This window comes from Sturnus vulgaris, chromosome 11, assembly GCF_052056855.1.
Source record: "Sturnus vulgaris isolate bStuVul1 chromosome 11, bStuVul1.hap1, whole genome shotgun sequence".
In the NCBI taxonomy this organism is placed as follows: Eukaryota; Metazoa; Chordata; class Aves; order Passeriformes; family Sturnidae; genus Sturnus; species Sturnus vulgaris.
The window spans coordinates 1,824,366-1,846,035 of record NC_142253.1 but is presented as its reverse complement, the minus strand read 5'-3'; the positions used below and the strand labels follow the sequence as shown (position 1 = coordinate 1,846,035).

At 43.5% G+C, this 21,670-nt stretch overlaps 1 protein-coding gene across 3 annotated transcripts in view; it reads left to right on the top strand.

Moving 5' to 3' along the window:
- Positions 1-21,670, top strand: part of LOC106850350 (contactin-4) — a 271,490-nt gene that overhangs the window by 190,666 nt on the left and 59,154 nt on the right. For all 3 annotated transcript variants that reach the window (XM_088171240.1, XM_088171241.1, XM_088171239.1), the window contains exons 7-9: positions 13,038-13,241; positions 17,837-17,939; positions 18,548-18,732. In XM_088171240.1, coding sequence (XP_088027366.1) covers positions 13,038-13,241; positions 17,837-17,939; positions 18,548-18,732 — 492 coding nt within the window. The remainder of the gene's footprint in view (positions 1-13,037; positions 13,242-17,836; positions 17,940-18,547; positions 18,733-21,670) is intronic.

Here is a 21,670-nt window from a genome sequence, read left to right as displayed (position 1 = left end):
TACCAGCAGGATGAGCTGCTGCTGGTGTTTGAGTGGACAGGAGGAAACAGTCACAAATCCTAAAAGTCTGAGTGGAGCTCAAAGTGGTTTTGGTTTTGGTGCAGAACACCAGGGGCCTCATCCTGGCCACAGCAGGAACTGGGCAGTGCCCAGTGATGGAGTGACAGAAGGACATTGGAGAGACATCAAAGAGTTTCTGTGACTTTTTTGCTGAAACTTTTAGGTACCTCAGCCTGTCTCAGGATGAGTTGTGGAATTTGGATACCAGAACACAAAGCTCTCCTTTATACTGGGAGATCAGCCATTGAATCACAGACTGGTTTGGGTGGGAATGGACCACCCAGTGCCACCCCTGCCGTGGCAGGGACACCTCCCACTGTCCCAAATCCCAATGTCCAACCTGGCCTTGGGCACTGCCAGGGATCCAGGGGCAGCCACAGCTGCTCTGGGCACCCTGTGCTAGGGTTCCCCACCCTGACAGGGAACAATTCCTAATTCCCAAAATCCCATCCAGCCCTGCCCTTGGGCAGTCCTCAGAGTGAACTGCCACAAGAGCAGAGGGGAAAAATCCCCTTCCTCAACCATCTGGAACATTTTGAGCCAAAACAGGAAAAAATATCACCAAAACAGGCTTTGTTTTTTCTGTGTGTTTCTTTCTGTTGCATTTTTAAGCCATTTAGAAAGCATAAACCTTTTCAAAGTGTGCAGTAGTGTTAAGTTAAGCTCTTAGTGGAAATGTTTTCCTTCTGAGGATCTTTGCAGGGGGAAACACCTTTCCTTGTTTGCTTTATTTGGTGGTGTTAATCAAATTTGGCAGGATACATTTCTTGTTGAGATAAACTTAATTGAAACAAACAAACAAAAAGCTCCAAAAGCCAAAGCAAACACTCACTTGTGTTTCTCAGGGCTCTTAATCTAAGTTGTGCTCTAAAGGGGATATGCCTGGGAAGTATTTGGAGGTCACTGTGCTTTTAACTTTAGCTCCAGATTTTAAGATAAAATATTCTTTTGTGCCAAATAGTTCTCTTCATTTAACTTTGTGGGAGCTGAGACATTTAGCTGCTACTTTTATTAGATTTATTTGATAGTCAGGGCAGGGTTAGTTAATATTTTAACAACTATAGTTTTCAAAGTCCTTTTAGCATCCCTGGCATTTCATTGTGAGTCCAGAAGCTAAAAAAAATACAGTTTTGGAAAGGATTTCCCACTTGACAGGCTGGTAGCACACCCTTCCTCATGCAGAACAAACGGGTCTGGAAATCCTTCCCCTCCCTCCTCTGGGAAGATAAATGAACTTGTCTTGAGGATTTCTCTCACCCCCCCTCCCTGCGAGCTCCTCGTGGTTCATCTTTAGAAAGATCTATAACCACGTTCTCATGACATTTGCCTTCCAGCCCTCGTGGGAAAAGCCCGTGGAGATGGAGCTCTGCAAGTGCTGTGAGAAATGCTGAGTGTACACAGAGGGCTGCTGGAAATGATCTCTCAATTACTTGATTATTTGAATTCCGTGTTCTCCTTGCATTCCCTGGTGGTGTGTCCTGTTCTGAGACCTCTCTGTCCTTCACTCACCACAGCTGGAGCACATTTATTCTCACTCCTAACCTAGCTCAGTTATCTGGGCTACAAATAAACCAGCTGGTGGCTTTTTTAGATAGCAAAGTGCTCAGCTAGGCAGGTGGGAACCCGCTGGTGTTCCTACAGGATGTGCCTCAAAGTTCCTGCTGAGCCTGGACCTGAATCTCCCCAGTGATTCCTCTCTCTGAACCCCAGTTCCTCACTTTGTCCCTCTGCTCCTTTCTGACCTTCCTGGGCATCTGGGAGCTGTGTGCCCTGGAGTGAACAAAGGCAGGATTTCAAGGAAAATCACTTTTCTGTCTGTGCAGTGCCCACGTTCTCACTGCACTTGGAAAATTCCATCTTCCCCGAGAGGAGGAGATCCATTAAAGCTCAGTTGTTCCCATCATTCTTTCCTATCTGATGCCATCACTCCTGATGGAAACAGCCATGGATGGAAACACACCCGTGTCTGTGAGCTGAGCTGTTGACAGAGAATTATTCCCAATCTTTTCACAGCTTGGATGCATTCAGGTTTTCTCATTCTCTCCTGCCTTTCTTTCCCTGCTGGTACCCAGGAAAACTTTTAGTTCTGTTGCACAGCTTAATCAAGTAGAACTAACGAAATTTTAGCATTTGACAGAGGAGATGGCAATTGTGATTGCATCTCAATCTCAGCCTTTCCTGCAGCACGGGCAGTGGTGAAGTGTGGACACCCGAGGTGTTTGCAGAAAGCACTTTCCTGATTCCAGGGCTGCTGAAACCACTCCTGGGCACAGAAATCATTAGTGGCTGCTCACTTGTCAGATCACTTTTTCTCTCCTTTTATTGTTATTTTTTTCTAAAGGGATGATGGGCACTTCATGAGCTGGGAACAGTGAGGAGATTTTGGTTTTCAGGGTGGCTGATGGCCTCTGGTGGGATGAATGGTTTGAGGGGTTTGTCTTGTAAATAATCCATCTCACAAAATCGTGTCTCATGTTCCCTCGTGTTTGTACAGCCCCCACCACGCAGTGCAGGGAGGAAGAGGAGCAAATCTGGGAGGAAAAAAGCAATTATCAGGCATTTTTATACCATGATCAGCAAGTGGAGCACAGCAGGAATCCTGAACTATTCAATTTCTCCACTCCACTGCAGTAACCTTAACATTCAGCCTTTATTTTCCTGTTTCTTTCAGTGTGGGATGCCCAGTGCTTTTGAGAAATGTGAATTTTACAGAGCCTGTATTCCCAGCTCACCCTTGCCAGGCAGGTTGTCAAAGGGCTGAGCTACCCCTGTTACTCCTTATTAAGGGATTGATGGCTTCTCCTCTTTCCCTCCTGCCTTAATGTCTTGGGAAGCCTCTGCTGCTTGGTCAGATTTGGTTCCAATTAGTGAGAAGCTAATTAAGAGAGGAGCCTCGCACACATGGGTGGGCACCATGGCTGTAAAAGTTCCATTTCTCCAGGAAACCAAGCAAAAAATCTGCTAAGATGGGTTGGAAGTTGGTTCAGCTATTTGTCAGAAGGCTGCAGGGTCACCGAGCTGCCTGCCATGGATCACTCCCGGGGCTGGAGGGAAAATGTGAGCAGGGAAACTCTGCCTTGGGGCTGGGAAAAGCAAAGGAAAAAGAGGCAGGGAAATATTTTTCTATTAGGGACACTCAGCGATGGATTTGATGTGTTTTGACTGTGGTGTTGGGTCGGTGTTGGCAGACCTGGAGCATCAGGAGGTGTTGCAAACATCCCTGGGTTGTGGGGCAGGTGTTAGACCTTGTTTTCCATGGATAATTCTGCTTGGAGGATGCAGGGAAGGACTCAGGAGAGGCTCAGCTCCCAAACTAACAGGAAAATGCCCCAGCAAGGTGGTGCTGCCATGGGCTGGGGCTCCAGAGCTGACTTTCCTGGAATGGGAACTGGTGAAATCACAGCAGGAATTCCCAGGAGGTGGATGCAGGATGAGTGCTGGATGTGTGTGGGACATGGAGGGGACCATGAGGAGAGCAAAGGATGCAGCATCAAAAATACCAGAATCTGTCAGCAGTTTTTTCTCTCAATAGTGACCCCAAGACAGCAGGAAAATTCCCATGTCCAAAGTGTCAACGTCCTCAAAATATTTTCCAGAGCATGAACAGTTGGGCTCAAAAAGCCTCTGAGTGATTGAGTTCAGGCCAAGATCCAGAAAACAACTTCCCAAAGTTCCCAAAAAACTCCTGCAGTTTGTCTCCTGCTCCTGAAAGCTGGATCTGAGCAGCCTGGCAGCATTTCTGCCAAAAAAATTCCCACAAAATTCAGCCCAAATTTCCCTCCAGGTGTCTGTCTCCATCACAGGGAGTAGGTGAGTCACACACTGGGTTTCTGTAATTCATCTGTGTCTGGCTCCATGTGATGGAGATTATTACAGTTCAGCAAAAATGGGGTTCATTAAACTTAAAACCAGGCATATGAAACTCTCATTTAAATAAAAAGTGATTGAGAATGGTAACTTCCATTTAAAGTGCATCTCCCATCATTTATTTTTTATGCTCTGCCACAGTCACCGTTTAAATTATTAAAAGCAAGAAGTAAAAAGCTCCTCAGGAGATAGAAATGGATTAGATTAAAATTAATCTGACATAATCCTTTCTCTAAAACTGCTGATTCAGTTTGTGCACAAGTTTATCAACATATTGGAGGATGAGGGATAAGGATAAATTCTCCTCTAATTTGGGAGTGCTTTGGTTTGATATTTCTGACAGCACAGGGAACACGCAGCGCTCTCGTAATTGAGAGATTTATGAAATTACAAATATTTCTCACAGCACAAATGCCAAGCTCATCATAGATTTCCACTCATTTGAGCACCTGAGGTGGTGAATGTGATCTGCCTCATTTCAGCTGGGATGAATTTTGAGGTGCAAGAAACAGGGGCACGGTCAGGAACTGACATTGGCCACGGGAGTTTGGACCCAGATTTTCAGCTGGCACGTGTCCCTTGTCACCTGCAGAGTCAGCACCCCCCAGCATTCCCTTTTTTGTGCCCCAGGTGGGTGCCATGGACACAGGAGGAGCTCTGGGGGTCTGTAACTGCAAGGGAAGAGGCTCAGCCCTCCACTAACGACCTTGGAAACAGAGAAGTAATAAGGAACATGACGTTAATGGATTTTTTGTTTATCGGTGACAGCTCGTGACATCTTTAAAAAGAAATCATCTGCGAGCCAGTGGTGTGGTTTATTCCCTGCTTGGTTGCAGTCAGCACTAAATGAAGACTGAAATGGGATGGAGAGGGGGGTAGGGCAGGGTTTGGCTGCAGATGAGTGAAATCTGTCGTCTGGCAGAGCGCAGTCAATGGTGTTTATGGGGAGTTGTAACGCCTTGTGATGTCTTTATGAACTCAATTAGAGATCAGAGCCCTGCTCCCAGGCTCTGCTAACCCCTTCCCTCCAAACCCAGCTCTGCTGGCCTCTGCAAAGCCCTTGCAAGCAGCCAGGGATGCAGGAATGACACAAACACAGCGCTGATGGATCCAGTTTGGGGTTCCACATCCCTGGTGCACATTCTGCTCCGTTCAAGGCAGCAGCCCTGGCTGTGGGAGCCCCCATTGCCATGGGGATGATGTTTTGTTGTTGAAAAATCAATGGGGGTTTTGGTTTGGGCATCTTCTCTCACCTCATGCACGTGAAGTGCCTAAAGGTGCAACCGTGATGTGTTTAAATATAATGAATGTGCAACCACGATGATGTTTTCAGCTGGTAGATATCAAAACACTTTATCTAAACACTGATTATCTATCAAATAAATTAGGAGAATGTTTTTTTTTTTTCCTGTGTGCTACAGGCAAGTGCCCTACAGGCCATACCCCCCTCAGGCTGTTTGGGCAGATATTTCAGCCTTGGAGTTGATCATAATTTTAATTCATTGCAGTAAGAAAAGTCCTCTGCAACCAACTTTTTTTTTTCTTTAAGAGGTTTGATCTAATCTCTTACAACTACAGATCAAAGGTAGTGAAAGCTGGTATTAAAGGATTAGTTAGGTCACATTGAAATATGTTTTAAAACAAGCCCTGGGACCTTTAGCTTTTCTGAAGCAAGCACACACACAAAAAAATGATTTTTAGGCTAACTCTCTCTGACTTTAAACAGAAAACAAACTGATGGATTAAATCTGTGAGTCATTCCTTCAGGTGATGTGTGGAGCACTTTATGTAACACAAGCCTGGAGAATATCAGCAGTGACTGAATCTCTCACAGCACAAATGCAGAGCACAATTTAAATTCAGTGTAAGCATCACTTGTGCACATGCCCAGCTTCCCGTGTTTTTATTCTCTTTTGATGATTGCTTATAAGTAATTAGCAGCTTCAGCCCAGCCTCCTTTTGATGTTTTCCTCTGGCTGATCTCTCCTGTTTCCATGTTATCTCTGGCTGCCAGGTGAAGATGAGTGTTTCTTTGCAAAGATGTTGATTCCACTCTCTGGACCATATTAAGCCATTATTCCCATTTTTAATACCAGAATTTCCTCATTGAAATGAACTTAGAAAGGGGGAGTGACACCCAGCTGAGCACTGCTGGGCTGAGCCTGACTCCAAAAACTTCACTTTAAACCAGAAGGGCTTGAAAGTGGCATCAAATCCAATCCTGGCTCCCCATTTCCAGGGAACACCAAACCTGCTTCAGGAGGTATCAGTGATAAACACAGCTTGGGTTGCTGGGTGAGTTTTCTTTCCTGAGCTATAAATATCTGTAAGACGAGTTTTAAAAGCTTTCCAGACAGAAAACCATCAATTTTCTCCCCAAACCAGCCAGGCTGTGCTAGATGGGAGGGTCTGTGCCCAGCAGATGCTGTTGAAATAGTTTTTGTTGAAATTATTTAACTGGAGTCAATGCCCCAGTGCAGGACCTCACCTCACAACGTTTTCTCTTCAGCCCTGATAAAAATTTGTGTTGATTTTCCTCCTTTTGGGTTCAGATTGCCCATGGCACAGTGTTCACACAGATAAGCCAGGCCAGCAAACTGCTTTAGAGATCCACGAGCTGCAGATGCAGGAGATACTGGGGGTATTGATTAGGCTTCAGGTAATGAAGACTTCTTGCTCTTTTAATTACCCAGACGTGGGCAGTCGAGGGGCTGGGAGGCAAACACAGCACTGAGAATTGCTGTGAGAATGAATCTAACACAGAAATTGGGTAATTTGGGCATTTTTTCTTGTTCTTATAAACTTCTGACAGCACATTTCTCTGTTGCCTGGCTGCTGGGTAACTGTGTCCTCAGATTTTGGCATAGCTGAGGGTTCATCCAAACGTGTTTTATTAACTTGAGATTAATCTTGTTCATTATTTATCACTCTCTTTATTAAAACCTGCATTTGAGGCACAGAGCTGGGGTGTGATGTAGCTGGGCAGCAGAACTCAGACAGACTCAAAGGGAGAATTACCAGGTGATACTTTTGTCCAGGCTGATTTCCTTAAATTGCTCTGCAATTATTTAAGACTGGAAAATAAAAAATTGATCCAGTGGTGCTGGCAGGGCAATGGAACAGTCTGTAGGCACAAAAAAAAAAAAAAAAAAAAAAAAAAAGGGGGCAGTGCATAATTCATGTAGCTTTAACATTAAAATAAAACTGTGAAAGAGAAAAATGGTTAAAATGTCAGGAATTGCAGAGGAGTGGTGTGTGTGGAGAGGAGCCTGGGTAGGGCCATGACCATGGAGTGTTGTGCCAGGGATTTGTCATTCCTGGATAATTCCCTTTTCCCCAGGGCACTCTGCCAGGGTCTTGTGGCACTCAGCTCCTTCCTCCCTGCTCCCGTTTTGTCATTCTGGGGGTGTTGATGCTCAATCAAATCACAGTGAAATCTGGAATTGTGAAATTGGAATTATGAATATCCCCTACAAGCAGCTGGCAGATTTTAATAAGCAAGTTGAGAACACAGCTCAGGCTCACAGGACTGCTGCAGTTTTCTAAGGGAACACTAATTATACTAAAAATTATATTCTTATTTTAATACTCTAATGGACACTCATGAGAGAATCAGTTCAGCTTTAGCCTTGCCCAAATTTGCTGTAACTTTCATTTATGAGCAGTTTGAACAACAAGGAATGGAAGCAATCAAAGCAAAAAAAACAAGAGGTCTGTAAATTATCCACTAAAAATCAGTTTTCTATGAAGTTTATACAGCAAAAATGGGTATGGCTAGGGGTTGTACAACAAAATGTTATTATTGCATTTGGATATATTAAAATAAAGAGCAGGGGGGAATGTTTGGCACAGGAACACACCCAGAGCCAAGAAATTTTTCTGTGCTAAATCACCTGAAAGCAAAATGCTGAATTCAGCTCCTCCTGTCCAGCACCTGCTCTGCAATAGCTGAGGGACAGATTCTGTCCAGGAAAAACTTCCCTGTTGCTGTTGGCTGGCTGGGAATGGCTGGGAGTAAAATAGACAGGAAAACTTCAGCACTTCCCATCCTGCAAAAAATAAATGCATTTTGAAAAAAAAAAATTAAAAACAGCCATGATTTTACAAAGTGCTTTCTGCAAAAAATAATTGAATTTTGAATAATATTTTTTTAAACAGCCATAATTTTACAGAAGTGCATTCTGCAAAAAAATAATTGAATTTTGAACAAATTTTTTAAAATTTTACAGAAGTGCATGATCAAGGGAAGTGCCAACCAAACACTCAGAGCTGTGTTCACTCCACCTGGATTGAAATTGTTCATAGCAGGGGATGAGGCTCACCTGTCCTTTCAGAATGTCTCAAAATTAATTTATGTTTCAGCCACAGTTTGGGTTGCTTGGGACGGTTTAATGGGAGGATTTCATAATTTCATTAATTTCATATTTTTCATAATTTCTTTAATTTCATGTTTTTCTTTTGCCGTGTGTAATGAAACATTTTTGTGCATCATGATTTACAGAAAACCTTCTGCTTTACACTGAAAATCACTTCCCACCTGTCCAGCTTGAGAGTGACAGAGTAGGTGATAATGTAGGAATTACAGCAATCATTAAAGATTGGATTAATCTCTGTAACTTTCAGTAAAGCCTATAAAAATAATAGTGAATTGTACCCACACTGTTCTTATTAAAAGTGATAAATGACCCCCATTCTTTGGTTAATACTGATCCCAAAATTTCATTCTTCTACTCAGCTTTATGGCTGCCATCATCTTGATATTTTAATAGCTTTTCCCATAATAGCCACAGAGACCTTTTTAAGTGGCAGCCCTAACTTTATGGAAGAGACTTCAAACAAAAAAAAATCAAGAAGAGTTTCTTCTACTTAAAGGCAAAGAAAAATATGTGCATGTCTCAAGATGGGCGAGCAAAAAATATTTTGGCAAATCACACGCTTCAGTTAATAATTACTCAGAATTTTTGTGCAGCTTTCACTATAGAGTAGATAATGGAAAGGAAGAAAAATAAGATTCCAGCATGTCCTGGGTCTGTGCAGGCAGGTGCTCAGTGGCTGCTCTGGGATTGCAGCTCTTGGAGCTTCTCCTTTCCTTTAAAAACAGCAAATGCAGGTCAGAAATTGAGGAATATTCTGTGTTTGAGAGAGCTGCTTGAATCTGCTTTAAAGGGGAGATGAAAAGCGTGGGAAAATAGACAAAAATCACATGAAAAAAAGGCCCCAAATGAGACAGGAGACGTTTGTAATAAATACCTCGAGGAATTAGAGCCTGATGTGTGCTCAGGAAACCACGGGCTGCCTTTGCTGCTCACTCCTGGTGCTCCAAGGCTCCGTGTTGGTGACTTTGGGAACATCTCCATCAGGCTGGGTTTGAAGTGTCTGCTTGCACAGGAATTACAAATTGCCCGTGGGATGGGAGCTGCCTGTCACTTCCAGAGCAATTAGAGAGGGAGACCTTATCAAAAGGAACCTGTCAGGCTGGAGGAGCCATAAATATTGCACCAGCCTCTCTCAGGAAATCAAAGGCACTTGGAGGGAGCATTTATTTACATGTTGCTACACAAGCAGCTGCACTTAGGGATGCTCCAGTTCCTGCTGCTCCCTGGGCTCGATATTCCATCAGTCCCATGGTGTTTGAGAGAGGGGGAGAGAGAGAGAATTAGCCAGTTTTAAATGTTATAGAGCAATAATGGACTGCTCCTAATATCCAGTTCTGTGTCATTTGGGCAGCTGGATCTCCCTGGCATTGGTGGGAAGGCAGAGCTGCACCTTCAGAGCTTTATTGTGCTCCTCAGTTTATGCAGACAAATTAACAGAGTTCATTTGAACAGAGTTTAACAGAGTTTCAAGGTGGCTTTGGGGGAGATTTCAATTTTTTTCCCTCTAGAAATGGGTGTCTTTAGTCCCCCCTGTGCTGGGTTCCTCATTTTGGAGGGATCCCAGCTCACCCATTTATTTCTGTCTTTGATCAGACCTTTTCTTCTTGCCCTGCTTACCCAGGGTTTCCAACCCTTAAATATTATACAGCAATCTATTTTAAAGATCTTTAAATATTATATAGCAATAATGAACTGCTGATATCCAATTCTGTGTCATTTGGGCAGCTGGATCTCTCTGGCATTGGTGGGAAGGCAGAGCTGCACCTTCAGATTTTTAATGTGCTCCTCAGTTTATGCAGACAAATTAACAGAGTTTGAAGGTGGCTTTGGGGAGGTTTTGATGTTTTGCCCTCTAGAGATGGGTCTCCTTTAGTTCCTTACACCTTTTTGGAGGGATCCCAGCTCACCCATTTGTTTCTGGTTTTGATCAGACCTCCCCCTACTCCTCCTCCTCCTCCTCCTGCACAGGCTCCTGTGCCCTCCTTACCCAGCCTGGCCCCAGCTCCACTGACAGAATTATCCCAGACTTTTTCACTGAGGCAGAGCCTTGGAAAAGCTCCTACAACGATTACAGGGTTGGAAAGTCTTGAAAATGCCAGCACAAGGGCTCTCAGTGGCTCTCACCAGCAGAGAGATGAGAACTCCTTAAGCCAAAGGGATCATTAGCCCACAAGCACGGAACCACAGACTACAATGAAAATATTTAACCTGGAAATTAGAGGGGTTTTAGCAATTAAAGTGATACTGGCTCACAGAGAACAGCAGGAGCTGCTCCTGGGGTGTAATTATAGCCAGGAGACCTCCTGGGGGAGGATGGAGAGACAGGGATTGATCCAGAAATTCCCTCCCCCCTGTTTTTCTGTGGTCATTTCACCATTTCCACAGTCAGTGCAGAACTGCAGAGCTCAGTGGGGGGCTCTGGAGCAAACCTTGTATGTGAAAGAGTCACCCCAATTCCAACACCTCTGTGCATCCCAGGGCAGGGATGTTTATTTGCCTGGTGCTGGCTGCTTCTGTTCACTGGGAGTAAATTTAAAAAGAAAAACCCAACAAACTTAACTACTTGCAGAAAATAATGAGCTGGCTGAGGAGTGGTACCTTGTTTGCTCTGAGTATCCTCTTGACATCAGCATGAGGTTCCTTCTAATGAGATGCACATGTGTAAATATGATGATTAGCTATTCCCTCATAAACAGAATTATCATCTCTTGCTAAAAGTCTAAGCAGGCGTTTTTGAGTCCTGTTGTTGCAAATAAATAAATAAAGGCCAAAAGTCTTCATTCAGCCTCTTCTGGCTGGGAGCAGTGGGATGTGAGGGCAGAATATATTTTCCAAAGTACCTAATGGTAGCTGAGGTCAATTACAGCCACGTCTCATTAGAGTATTAAAATAAGAATATGATTTTTAGTGTAATTAGAAGACTGCAGCAGCCTTGTATCCACTTCAGGCTCTCTGAGTGTGTTTGGGCATTTGGCTCAGGCAGATAGAACAGGGTTAGGCTGCATTAACCTCACTCACAGCCCCTGCAACAGCTCTCACTTCTTCTTTATGGCTCAAATAACTTCCAGAGGCGCCTTATAAAACACAGAGCCCTGTCTAATTAGTCACAGAGAAGATTACAGCTGCTTAATTTAGTGTTCAGTGTTCTGCTGAGTCAGAAATTCCCGAGGAATAAAGCATCCAGTGGGTGATAACACAACTCGGCAGATCCTCCTCACAACTGGCTTTAAGGGGGGAAAAAAAATTAATTAGGGAGGATGAAAGCAAAGCCATGGGCAGGCTGGAATGCTCATGACAAAAAGGTGAGATTCCTGTGAAATGCAGTTTATTCTGGATGAAGTTGAAGGAGTAGCAGGAATATCAGATCCCTGTGCGGGCTCGGAAGCGTCACAGCTGGAAATTTGCATTTGGAGTGATGCCTTTTTCTCTGGTCCTAAAAATATGAGCCAGACACAGTCAGGGGGATAAAAGGGGCTCCTTTGTGTAAGGATCCTTAAGTGCACAAATTTGTCAGGTGGAAAAGGCTGAGGATGCACCCTGATCATGATTTATGTACATTTTTTATTGATTCTGCAAATGAGCATATCTGACAAGAACACCCCAATTAGGAATTTCCCAGTGAATTAATCCCCTCAGTTCTGGTCCCTCCTAAATTCATCCCCCTCAGACAAGATCCAGGCCCTGTTTATAAAAATATGTCTCAAAAAGTCATTTTCAGCCTTGGTTTCTAAGGAGAACCAGGACAGCATAGGGATCCTGGAATTTTGTTTTGTCTTTCTGCCTAGGAAAACGTTGAGGCTAAGCTTCAATAAAAAGCTACAAATAAATATGTAAAGAATACAGAGAATATAGGAAAGAAAAAAAAAAGGTAAAAACCAAATCAGCATCAGAGAATATAGAGAAGATAAAAAGGTAAAAACCAAATTTGCATCAGAGAATATTGAAAAGATAAAAAGTTTAAAACCAAAATGGTATCAGAGAATATAGGAAAGATAAAAAGTAAAAAACCAAATCGGCATGAGAGAATATAGAGAAGGTAAAAAGGTAAAAACCTAAATGGAATGAGAGGATATAAAGATAAAAAAGTTAAAACCAAAATGGCATCAGAGAATATAGGAAAGAAAAAAAAAGTTAAAACCAAAACAGCATCAGGGAATATAGAGAAGGCAAAAAGGGAAAAACCAAATCAGCATCAGACAATGTAGAGAAGATAAAAAGGTAAAAAAACAAAATGGAATCAGAGAATATAGAGAAGATAAAAAGGTTAAAAAACAAAACAGCATCAGAGAATATAGAGAAGGTAAAAAGATGTAAAACCAAAATGGTATCAGAGAATATAGAGACAATGAAAAGGTAACAACCAAAATGGCATCAGAGAATATAGAGAAGGTAAAAAGGTAAAAACCAAAATGGCATTGGAGAATATAGAGAAGGCAAAAAGGTAAAAACCCAAATGGCATCAGAGAATATAGAGAAGGTAAAACACCAAAATGGCATCAGAGAATATAGAGAAGGTAAAACACCAAAATGGCATCAGAGAATATAGAGAAGGTAAAAAGGTAAAAACCCAAATGGCATCAGAGAATAGAGACAATAAAATGTAACGACCGGAATGTCATCGGGGAACACAGAGGTGATTAAAAGGTGACAAGCATAGTGGCAGCAGTGGCCTTGGGGCTCGTTCCTGCCCGCTGTCCCCATGTCCCTGCTCACAGCTGCTCCCTGTGCTTGCAGAGCTCAGCTATGCGTGGATCTTGAACGGCTACCCCAGCTTTGTGCAGCAGGACAGCCGGCGCTTTGTGTCGCAGGAGACCGGCAACCTGTACATCGCCAAGGTGGAGACCTCGGACGTGGGCAACTACACCTGTGTGGTGACCAACACCGTGACCAACGCCAAGGTGCTGGGGCCACCCACGCCCCTGGTGCTCAGGAACGACGGTAGGACCCTCCCAGGCTGGCCTGGGTTGTGTTTTATCGTGTCAGACAGATATTAAAAAGTGGCGTGAGATGTTTATGTTGGGGTTTTTTCCCCCCTGTGGGATACAAATTGAGAAAGTATTGCAGCCTGGAAAATATTCCAGGCTGGAGCTTCTCAGCTCTGTTCCCAGCTCAAGGCTAGGGAGAATTTCTCCCAGGGTGATAATTTGGTCAAAATAAAAAGGAATTAATAACAAAATCAAACCCCTGTTGTGGTGTGTGCCCAGGCCCTGGCCATGGGGTGTCTTCTCTCTGAACCAATCACCTTTTCTCTACTCTGGGAGTTGCAGTCCTGCTATAAAACCAAGTGTGTTTGTGAATAAACTTGGCTCTTTCTTCCTGTCATGACAGACGACCATGGAGCTGTGCATCTTATTTCTGCTGCACTTAAAGGGTTAAAACCCCTTTCCACAGCTACATTTCTCCCTCGTGATTTTTTTTCTCCTTACTGTTGGGAAGGATAAGGATTTGACAGGAAGGTCTCACAGATGTGTGTGTGTGTGTGTAACAGAAAGATCTTTGAATGTAGAAGCTGAAGAAGGAATAGAAATGATAGCAAGTTTTGATATAGAAGAAAAGAATTGCTGAGCCAGTCTGACTGAGTAACTAAAAAGCAAAGAGCAAGTGAGTTGGAAGGGGCTTTTATGACTTAGAACAAAAGATAAATCCACCTCAAACAAAAGACGTTTTTACCAAGCAAAAAGATTTTCACAGACAACCAAGAAAGCCAATGTTGCAAGTGGAGAAAAGATCTCAAAATATTCCACTGCAAGAAAACTGAAAAACAACTTCTAGCTTAAACTGTAAGATATTAACCTTTTGTGACTGGGAAATAGTAACATGAATATGGCAATATTAGTAGTTATGATGGGCTATAGGTAACAGTAAAAGCATTGATTGGTTGTCATGTTTTAAGATGCTCTGCAATGGAAAGTATAGAATGAATTGGAACCAGAACTAGAGAGGCTTCAGACAAACCCAGAGCTGAGGTGACAGGCTGTGGGCTGGGCTCTTGTCACCCACAATCCCTGAATTGCTGAATCATTTTGGATACAATAAACAGCAATTTCAAGAGAAGCCTGGAGCCCTGCATCCCTCATTTTTGGCTCTTACAGTGATGCTGGAGCTGTGGTTCAAACTCATGGGCAGCTGAAGTTGCTCTTCCCACCACTGGAGCGACTCTCAGAGTCAGGCAATAATTACAAAGGAAAAACCCACTGGGAGTTGGTCAAAGACAGGAAACAAAATAGATTTTGGAGTCTGGATATACCAGTTTTTCTCGTTTTATGCAGCCCAAAAGTGAACAAAGGCACTTGGTTGTTTCGGTAACTGTTAGCTCAGCCTGTGTTTCCCAGCAGAATTAGTGCTATTTTTAGTGGTCTGTGGAATAATGGAGAAAAGAGGAAAAGAAAGCAAAAGAGGATTTCTAAATTTATACAGACAATTGATCCGTATCATCGTCATTTTGGAGCAGATAAGAAAAATGCATTTACATGTTAATTTCCAATTAAAATTAATTAAAATGTCTCTGTTTAAAGGCTAACAGTTGGGACATTTAGTTCCAGGAATAGAAATGCAATGTTAGCAACTTCTCCTGGAAGAAGATCCACTGTCACCTCGTGGGATTTGACAAAAATTTCCTTGCTTGGAAAATGCAGGTTCCTTGCAGCAGCTCCTGCCCATCAGCTTGACACAATCCCTGTGGATGGAGAGGGAAATGTTGCTGGTGATGTGGAATTGTCACAGCTGGACTGGCAGGGCTGGAGGTGCTGCTTTTCCAGCTCTGCTCCATATCTGCCTTCCCTTGCAGGGAATTCTGTGTTCCTACAAACACAGCAGCAAATCTGTCCCCCTGAGTCCACGAGGAGTCCTGGCATGGATGACAAAGGGCAATGTTTAAATTTGTCTCATGCTAACAACTGCAGTGCTGAAATAATGTTTTAAATATTCCAGTAATGGGATTTTTTTTATTTTTTTTTTTTCAAACCATACTGGAAATGCTGGAGAGGGACTTGGTAGAAGGGTGTGCAGTGATAGAACAAAGGGAAATGGCTTTAAACTGCAGGGGCAGGGAGAGATTGGGAAAGAATTTTCAATCCCAATCCCTCCCTGTGAGGGTGGGAAGGCTCTGGCACAGCTGTGGCTGCCCCATCCCACTCCAAAACCTGCTGGGAGCATCCAGGTGTTGAGAGCTGCTGCTCCTGCAGTACTTCCCTATTTCTCTTTAAAATTTGTGATTTTCCATAGCAGGATTGAAAGAATAACAGTAAGAAAGGACCAAAATAGTCCTGGAATGAAATTGCCATCAGCAGCAGCTGTATGGGCCAATTAAACTGTGAGGTTTCACAGGTGTTGTCAGGAAATGCAGATCAAATCCTCAGACAAATTATCCTCCTCCTGAATTGCTGGGACTTTCATCCCAAAGAACGTTTTTAAGCCTTGAAATTGGAAGAAAGATGCAGAAGCCTCAGAAATGTCAACACATGGAGCACCTGATGTGCTGTGACACTGGGAGTGTTCTCCAAGCCACAGCCCAGGCTCTGGTTGAGTCCTTTATTTCCTCCTCCATCCCTGCCACCTGCACAGATGTTAAATCACCCAGCAACAGCAGGAAAAATGAGGATTTTCTGCATGGATTCAGGATGGAAATGTCTCAGCTGTTCTGATGTTTCTCCTATAAAGAGGAGACAGCAGGGCTCACTTTGTGCCCTGTACACATTTGTGGAGATTGCAGGGTGCCATTGCAGCAGGAGCTTGTGGTTTCTCCAGGTACAAATTCTGATTTTTCCAGGTACAAATCCCGATTTTCTGGTGGCTGGAGTTGACAGTGAGGGCTGAGGGGGGGTGGTGGCTGTGGCTGCTGTCCCCCAGCTCCAGGAAAACATTCCCACCCCACCCCTGGGATTTCAGCTCTCCACACCCAGCCCAAGGCTAAGAAATGGGAATAAATAAGAACAGAGTGAAGAGAAGAGGGAAAAGATCTCCACAGCTGCTGCTGGGGAGACCACAGGGCAGTTCTTGATTTGGTTAAAGCTCACCCAGCAAATATTTAGAATAGATTTTGGAGAAATTTTGGTAAGATTGTAAAGATTTGGGAGATCCCAGTTGGGAAAACAGGATTTTGAGCTTTTGGAGGGTGCAGTGTTAACAGGCAGAGGGCCAATGAGTGATGTGCCACATAATTCTGCTTTGGTTTGTAAATGCTGGAATGGCACTGTGGAATCACAGATTTCCTGTTTCCTGTGCTGGGCAGGATGTGGATATGGGGAGAGTATCCATATTTTTAATAAATTTATTGAATTTTGACAACTGAGGCTGTGCAGCAGCTACTATAATTTATTATAAATTATTATATAGTATTATATATATTATATAATAAATAATGTATAATGTATGATATATATATAATAGATAATATGTTTATACTAATATATATTTTATATATTATAATATTATTATCCAATATGTATAATATTGTAATATAATAATATTATCTATCCTATAATATGTATTATATATTATACATATTAATTTATTTTATGTATCTATATTACAATATTAGATATATTATGAATAATTATAACTATAATTATAGATAATTTATTACAAATTAATGTGTTGGAAGAAAGATGACAGAACCTGCTCTTGGATCAGAACAGAGAACATTCAGGTCAGCAAGCAGAGGCACACTTGGTGTAAACCTCACACTGAGAATTTCCAGCTTTATCACTGGAAAATTAAAGCAAAAACCAGGAATTCCTTGCATTCAGTGTGAAAAGCAAGAGCAGTCAGCAATCCCAGGCCAACATGAGCAGCTCTGAGGTGCCCCAGTGTCACTGCTGGCTCATTCCTGTATTTTTGGGATTCCTCAGGGCTCCTCTCCTCCCTGGCCACCCTCCAGGACGTGCTGCACTGTTGAGGTTTGAACTGCAATCATCAATTAGCTGATAATCACTATTGGTGGAATTATATGTGCTGGCTTTTAGACAGTGCAGTGGCTGGAAATGGAGCCATTTGTCAGGGGGATAATGGCCTTTTTATGTGCACAAATTTTTAAACACAATTTCATAAAGAGGCTGCCACGCTCCGTGATTTACTGGGGCAGTAAAAAATAAAGAAATTACCCGAGGAGTAGATGATCTCTGTGCATTGAAATCCTGGAAGTGAATGGAAATATCTCTGTTAACTCCAGGGATTTGAAAACTTTTCTCCTAATGGCTGTTTGTTCCGTGTTCCATTTCTAGAAGATGCTGAACCTCCCTGATTATTGCTCCCCTTATTTCACAAGTTACCTGCAAAAAATTTGAATATTCAAAAGAGCCATGAAGAGATTTTAATCTTTGGCAGATGGTGTGGAGAGTTGGTTCAGCTTCTCCTCTGGCAGTGAATGGGAAAAGAGCCCACACTCCACGGCTGTTAGGAACAGGCCATGTTTAAAATGAATGGATTAATTGGGCAAGTAATGATGTATAGAACAGCTCTGTGCTAGCACGGGAACACTTGTGAATTTATTGCTGAAATTCAACCAAGCCTTAGCATCTCCTTTATGTTCCCAGGGGTGATGGGAGAGTATGAGCCCAAAATAGAAGTGCAGTTCCCAGAAACTGTTCCATCTGCAAAAGGAACCACGGTGAAACTGGAGTGCTTTGCCTTGGGCAAGTAAGTTTGCATCATTATTATTATTATTATTAATTATTATTTTTGCAGCTTCTCATGTTTGTGGTGCTGGATTTGTGGAGTTTGCAGCAGTTCCTAATGATTCACTTCCCCCAGCAGGAGTTACCTGTGGCCAGTTTTTGTAGCAGCCACAGGGTTTGGGGACTCTTGCTTCTGGAGTAAACACTTCCAAAATGTTGAAAGTGGTAGGAAAACCATCACAAAATGGATGGTTTGGGTTGGAAGGGACCTCAAATCCCATCCAGTGCCACCCCTGCCATGGCAAGGACACCTTCCACCATCCCAGGGTGCTCCAAGCCCAATGTCCAACCTGGCCTTGGACACTTTTAGAGCAGCCACAGCTTCTCTGGGCAAGCCCAGCCAGGGCCTCCTCACCCTAAAATGGATGTGTTTTCACAGCAGAACCCCAAATTCAACAGGGTCAAAACAACATTTTAATAATAAAATATCTCCTGCTTATCCACCATTTATATTTATGTCACGCATAACCCACCCATAACAAAAATCCTGTGCCAGGCTCCTCACACTGACCAGACCCGTGGTGAGTCCAAGACTTTGCCAGTCTTACTTTGTTTTATTTTCCCCTTCAGCCCAGTGCCCACAATCAGCTGGAGGAGGGCGGATGGGAAGCAGATCCCCAGGAAAGCTCGGAGGCACCGATCCAGCGGGCTCCTCGAAATCCCCAATTTCCAGCAGGAGGATGCTGGGCTCTACGAGTGCGTGGCTGAAAATGTGAGAGGGAAAAACGTGGCACGAGGACAGCTGACATTTTATGGTGAGCAGGCTGCCCCGCTCTCAGGGCTTTACAGCAGCCAGTGCAATCTGCAGTCAATATTTTTGTGAGGACGTAATTTTTGCGAGGATGGTTCTGAAATGGCTTTCTTTTCAAATGGCACATCTCGAGAAGGGTGTAATTTGGAATAAAACCTGGCTGAATGGTGCATATTAATTGAGAATCAGAGCAGCTGGAACAAAACACATCCCCAGAAGGACATTGGCATGGAAACGTGCTGGAAATGCTTGGAAAGGGCTTTTTTTTTTGCCTTCTCGTGGCTGGGAGGGTAAGGCAGGAAATCTGGGGGAACATCCTCGTGTTACAGCTTGGGATTTATGATGTATGGGCTGCCCCAGCTTTCCTGGATAAATGTTAATTGCTGATAACCAATTAAGAGCTGCTTTGAAGAGGATCAGTGATTGAGCAATGGGGAGAGTTGGGATTTAACCCTGCCAAGGCAGAGCCCTCTCCTCTCAAAGGCTTTCTGCACCTGCCCTTCCCTCACTGAAATCACAGCCCTGGAGCCAGGCACTGCCAAATGTCACATTGCAGCTTCCTGGGTCTGCTCTGTTAAATAGAAGATGCATTAATCCCTCTGGTCCTGCTGCTCATCCCCAAATTCCTGCTGGGAGCAGCCCCACAAAGAGAACTAAAAGTGTGGCTTTACCTGGCTGGAGCTGAGTGAGGGTTGCAGGGAGGGGATTTAGGGGCACAAGGGGCTGGGTTTGGTACCAAGGTTCTGTTTGAAATGTTTTGGAGAGGAGAAGCTGCAGGGAGGGGATTTAGGGGCTGGGTTTGGTACCAAGGTTCTGTTTGAAATGTTCTGGAGAGGAGAAGTTGCAGGTTCCACAACCCCCACAGATGTGCAGAGACTTCCACAATATCAAAAGAATCCTGGTTTTGTTGCTGCCCTCTTCCCATCCCGTGCTGTTCTTTATAGAAAATATGGACAAAAAACTCAAGGTTTTCTCCCCCAAATGCTCCTGAGGGCCCAGCTCCTGTCAGCAGGGAAGATTGGGTTGAACTCCAGAGATGAGGAGAATGGTTTTTTGATTTATAATAATTTTGCCACAGAAAAAATAGTTTGGGAACCAACCCTTCTGGCAAAACTGGATTGAATTTGGTGGGTAATTTTTTTTAAAAAAGTAGGGATGTTTTCAAATTGAAAATATTTCTGAAAGACATTTCATTTAGAAATCGGAACTTTGGGGGCTTCCATTTCAAATGAACATTTCTCCTTTTAAAACTGAGAGAAATATAAAAAGAGAAAACATTAAAAAGGAGTGAAAGAGCAAGAACAAAGTGAAATCTTTTATGTTAAGCAAAGAATCCGGGGTTGATTCAAGCGGGTTTTAATTTTTTTTAATTAGATGATTTAAAGATTCCTTTTTCTGTGCTGTGTGTTTCTCCTGATTTTTCCCATGTGGGGAGTAAATTGAAAGACTCATCAGTTGTACAGTTTTTTTTTTTACTCTACCCACGGCCAAAGCTGCCTTCCCTGGAAAGCAGCAAATGGAGCCTTTGGAACACTCCCACCATGGCATATATTGAGTTATAATCTCATTACTGTAATGAATTTACTGCTCTGGATCCTACACAAAAGCTGCCACCGTGGCTCGTGCTGCTTTTCACACCCATGGTGACATTTCAGCAGAGAAGCTCGAGGTTTTTTTGGGAAAAGGAATGTCCTGCTCTCAGTCTGCCTTGCTGGGAAGTTTTTCCATCTCCTCCCTGGGAGTGGAGGAATTCCCAGTGGAGAGGTGGCAGCCAAACACCTCCCCTGTTTCAAGTTTTAAAGATAATTCACCAAAATATCATCCCTGTTGTCTTGAGGATGGTGGTTTTCCAGGGAACTAGTTGTTTTTTAGGATAATTTGTGTTTTGCAGCCAGTACTGAAAATAGATCTCTTAAAAAAGAAACAACTTGCATTCTGTGCTCTGGGCTCTGCAATTCTGCTTGGCAGCAAAATCTTTTAGGGGAAGGTAACTTCTTGTAAACTTTTGTACAAATAGTTGAGGAAAAGAATATATTTTTGCTTACTAATTGGGGTTTTTTAATCTGAAATACAGCTGTAATGGTGGCAGAGCTTTCAGGTTGCTTTTGGAAGGTCAGGGCTGGTGCCTGGAGAGGGAAACGCTCTGGAGGTGCTGAAAGGTTCTGGTTTGAATGGATTTGAGGAAGAAATTTTTCATCATCAGGGTGGGCAGGGCTGGCACAGGGTGCCCAGAGCAGCTGTGGCTGCCCCTGGATCCCTGGCAGTGCCCAAGGCCAGGTTGGACATTGGGATTTGGGACAGTGGGAGGTGTCCCTGCCATGGCTGGGGTGGCACTGGGTGGGATTTAAGGTCCTTGCAGCCCAAAGCAGAGGGGGTTCAGTGTGATCTGGGTTGTCAGATCACGGGCACTGATGGGCTCTGCAGGTCACAGTGGGGCTCTAACAGCACCACCCCTTCAAACCCAGCTATCAGCCTCTGTGCATGGCATCACATAAGAAAAGAGAAGAAAAAGAAATTCAAATCTGCCTGCTCACTGTAGATAACCCAGCGTTGCCAGCTTCTCTGTGCTCTGGAAGTTGCCAGGGCAGGTTGACTTCTGCTGTGTTCCACTCTTAGATCAGTGTTTATTTTCTCCTCTGTTAGCATATCAGTGACACTGAAGTTGTTTGACATCCTTGTTGCAGCAGAACAGGTTAATTAAACGTGCAGGATGCATTCCTGGTGCATTCTGTGTGCTCTGAGCCCCTGCACCAGGCTGTGTTTCATGCTCTCCACAAACATTTGTTCCAGGGCTCAGTCCCCCTTGATGGATCGACCTTCCCATGGAAACATGTTCCTGTTAATGCAATTACAGCTCTTAGTTCTGTTTCCGTGGCTGATGGAGCTCTCAATGACACATTTCCTTGCTGAATCTTTTGTTCTCCCTGCTGTCCCTGCCCCAG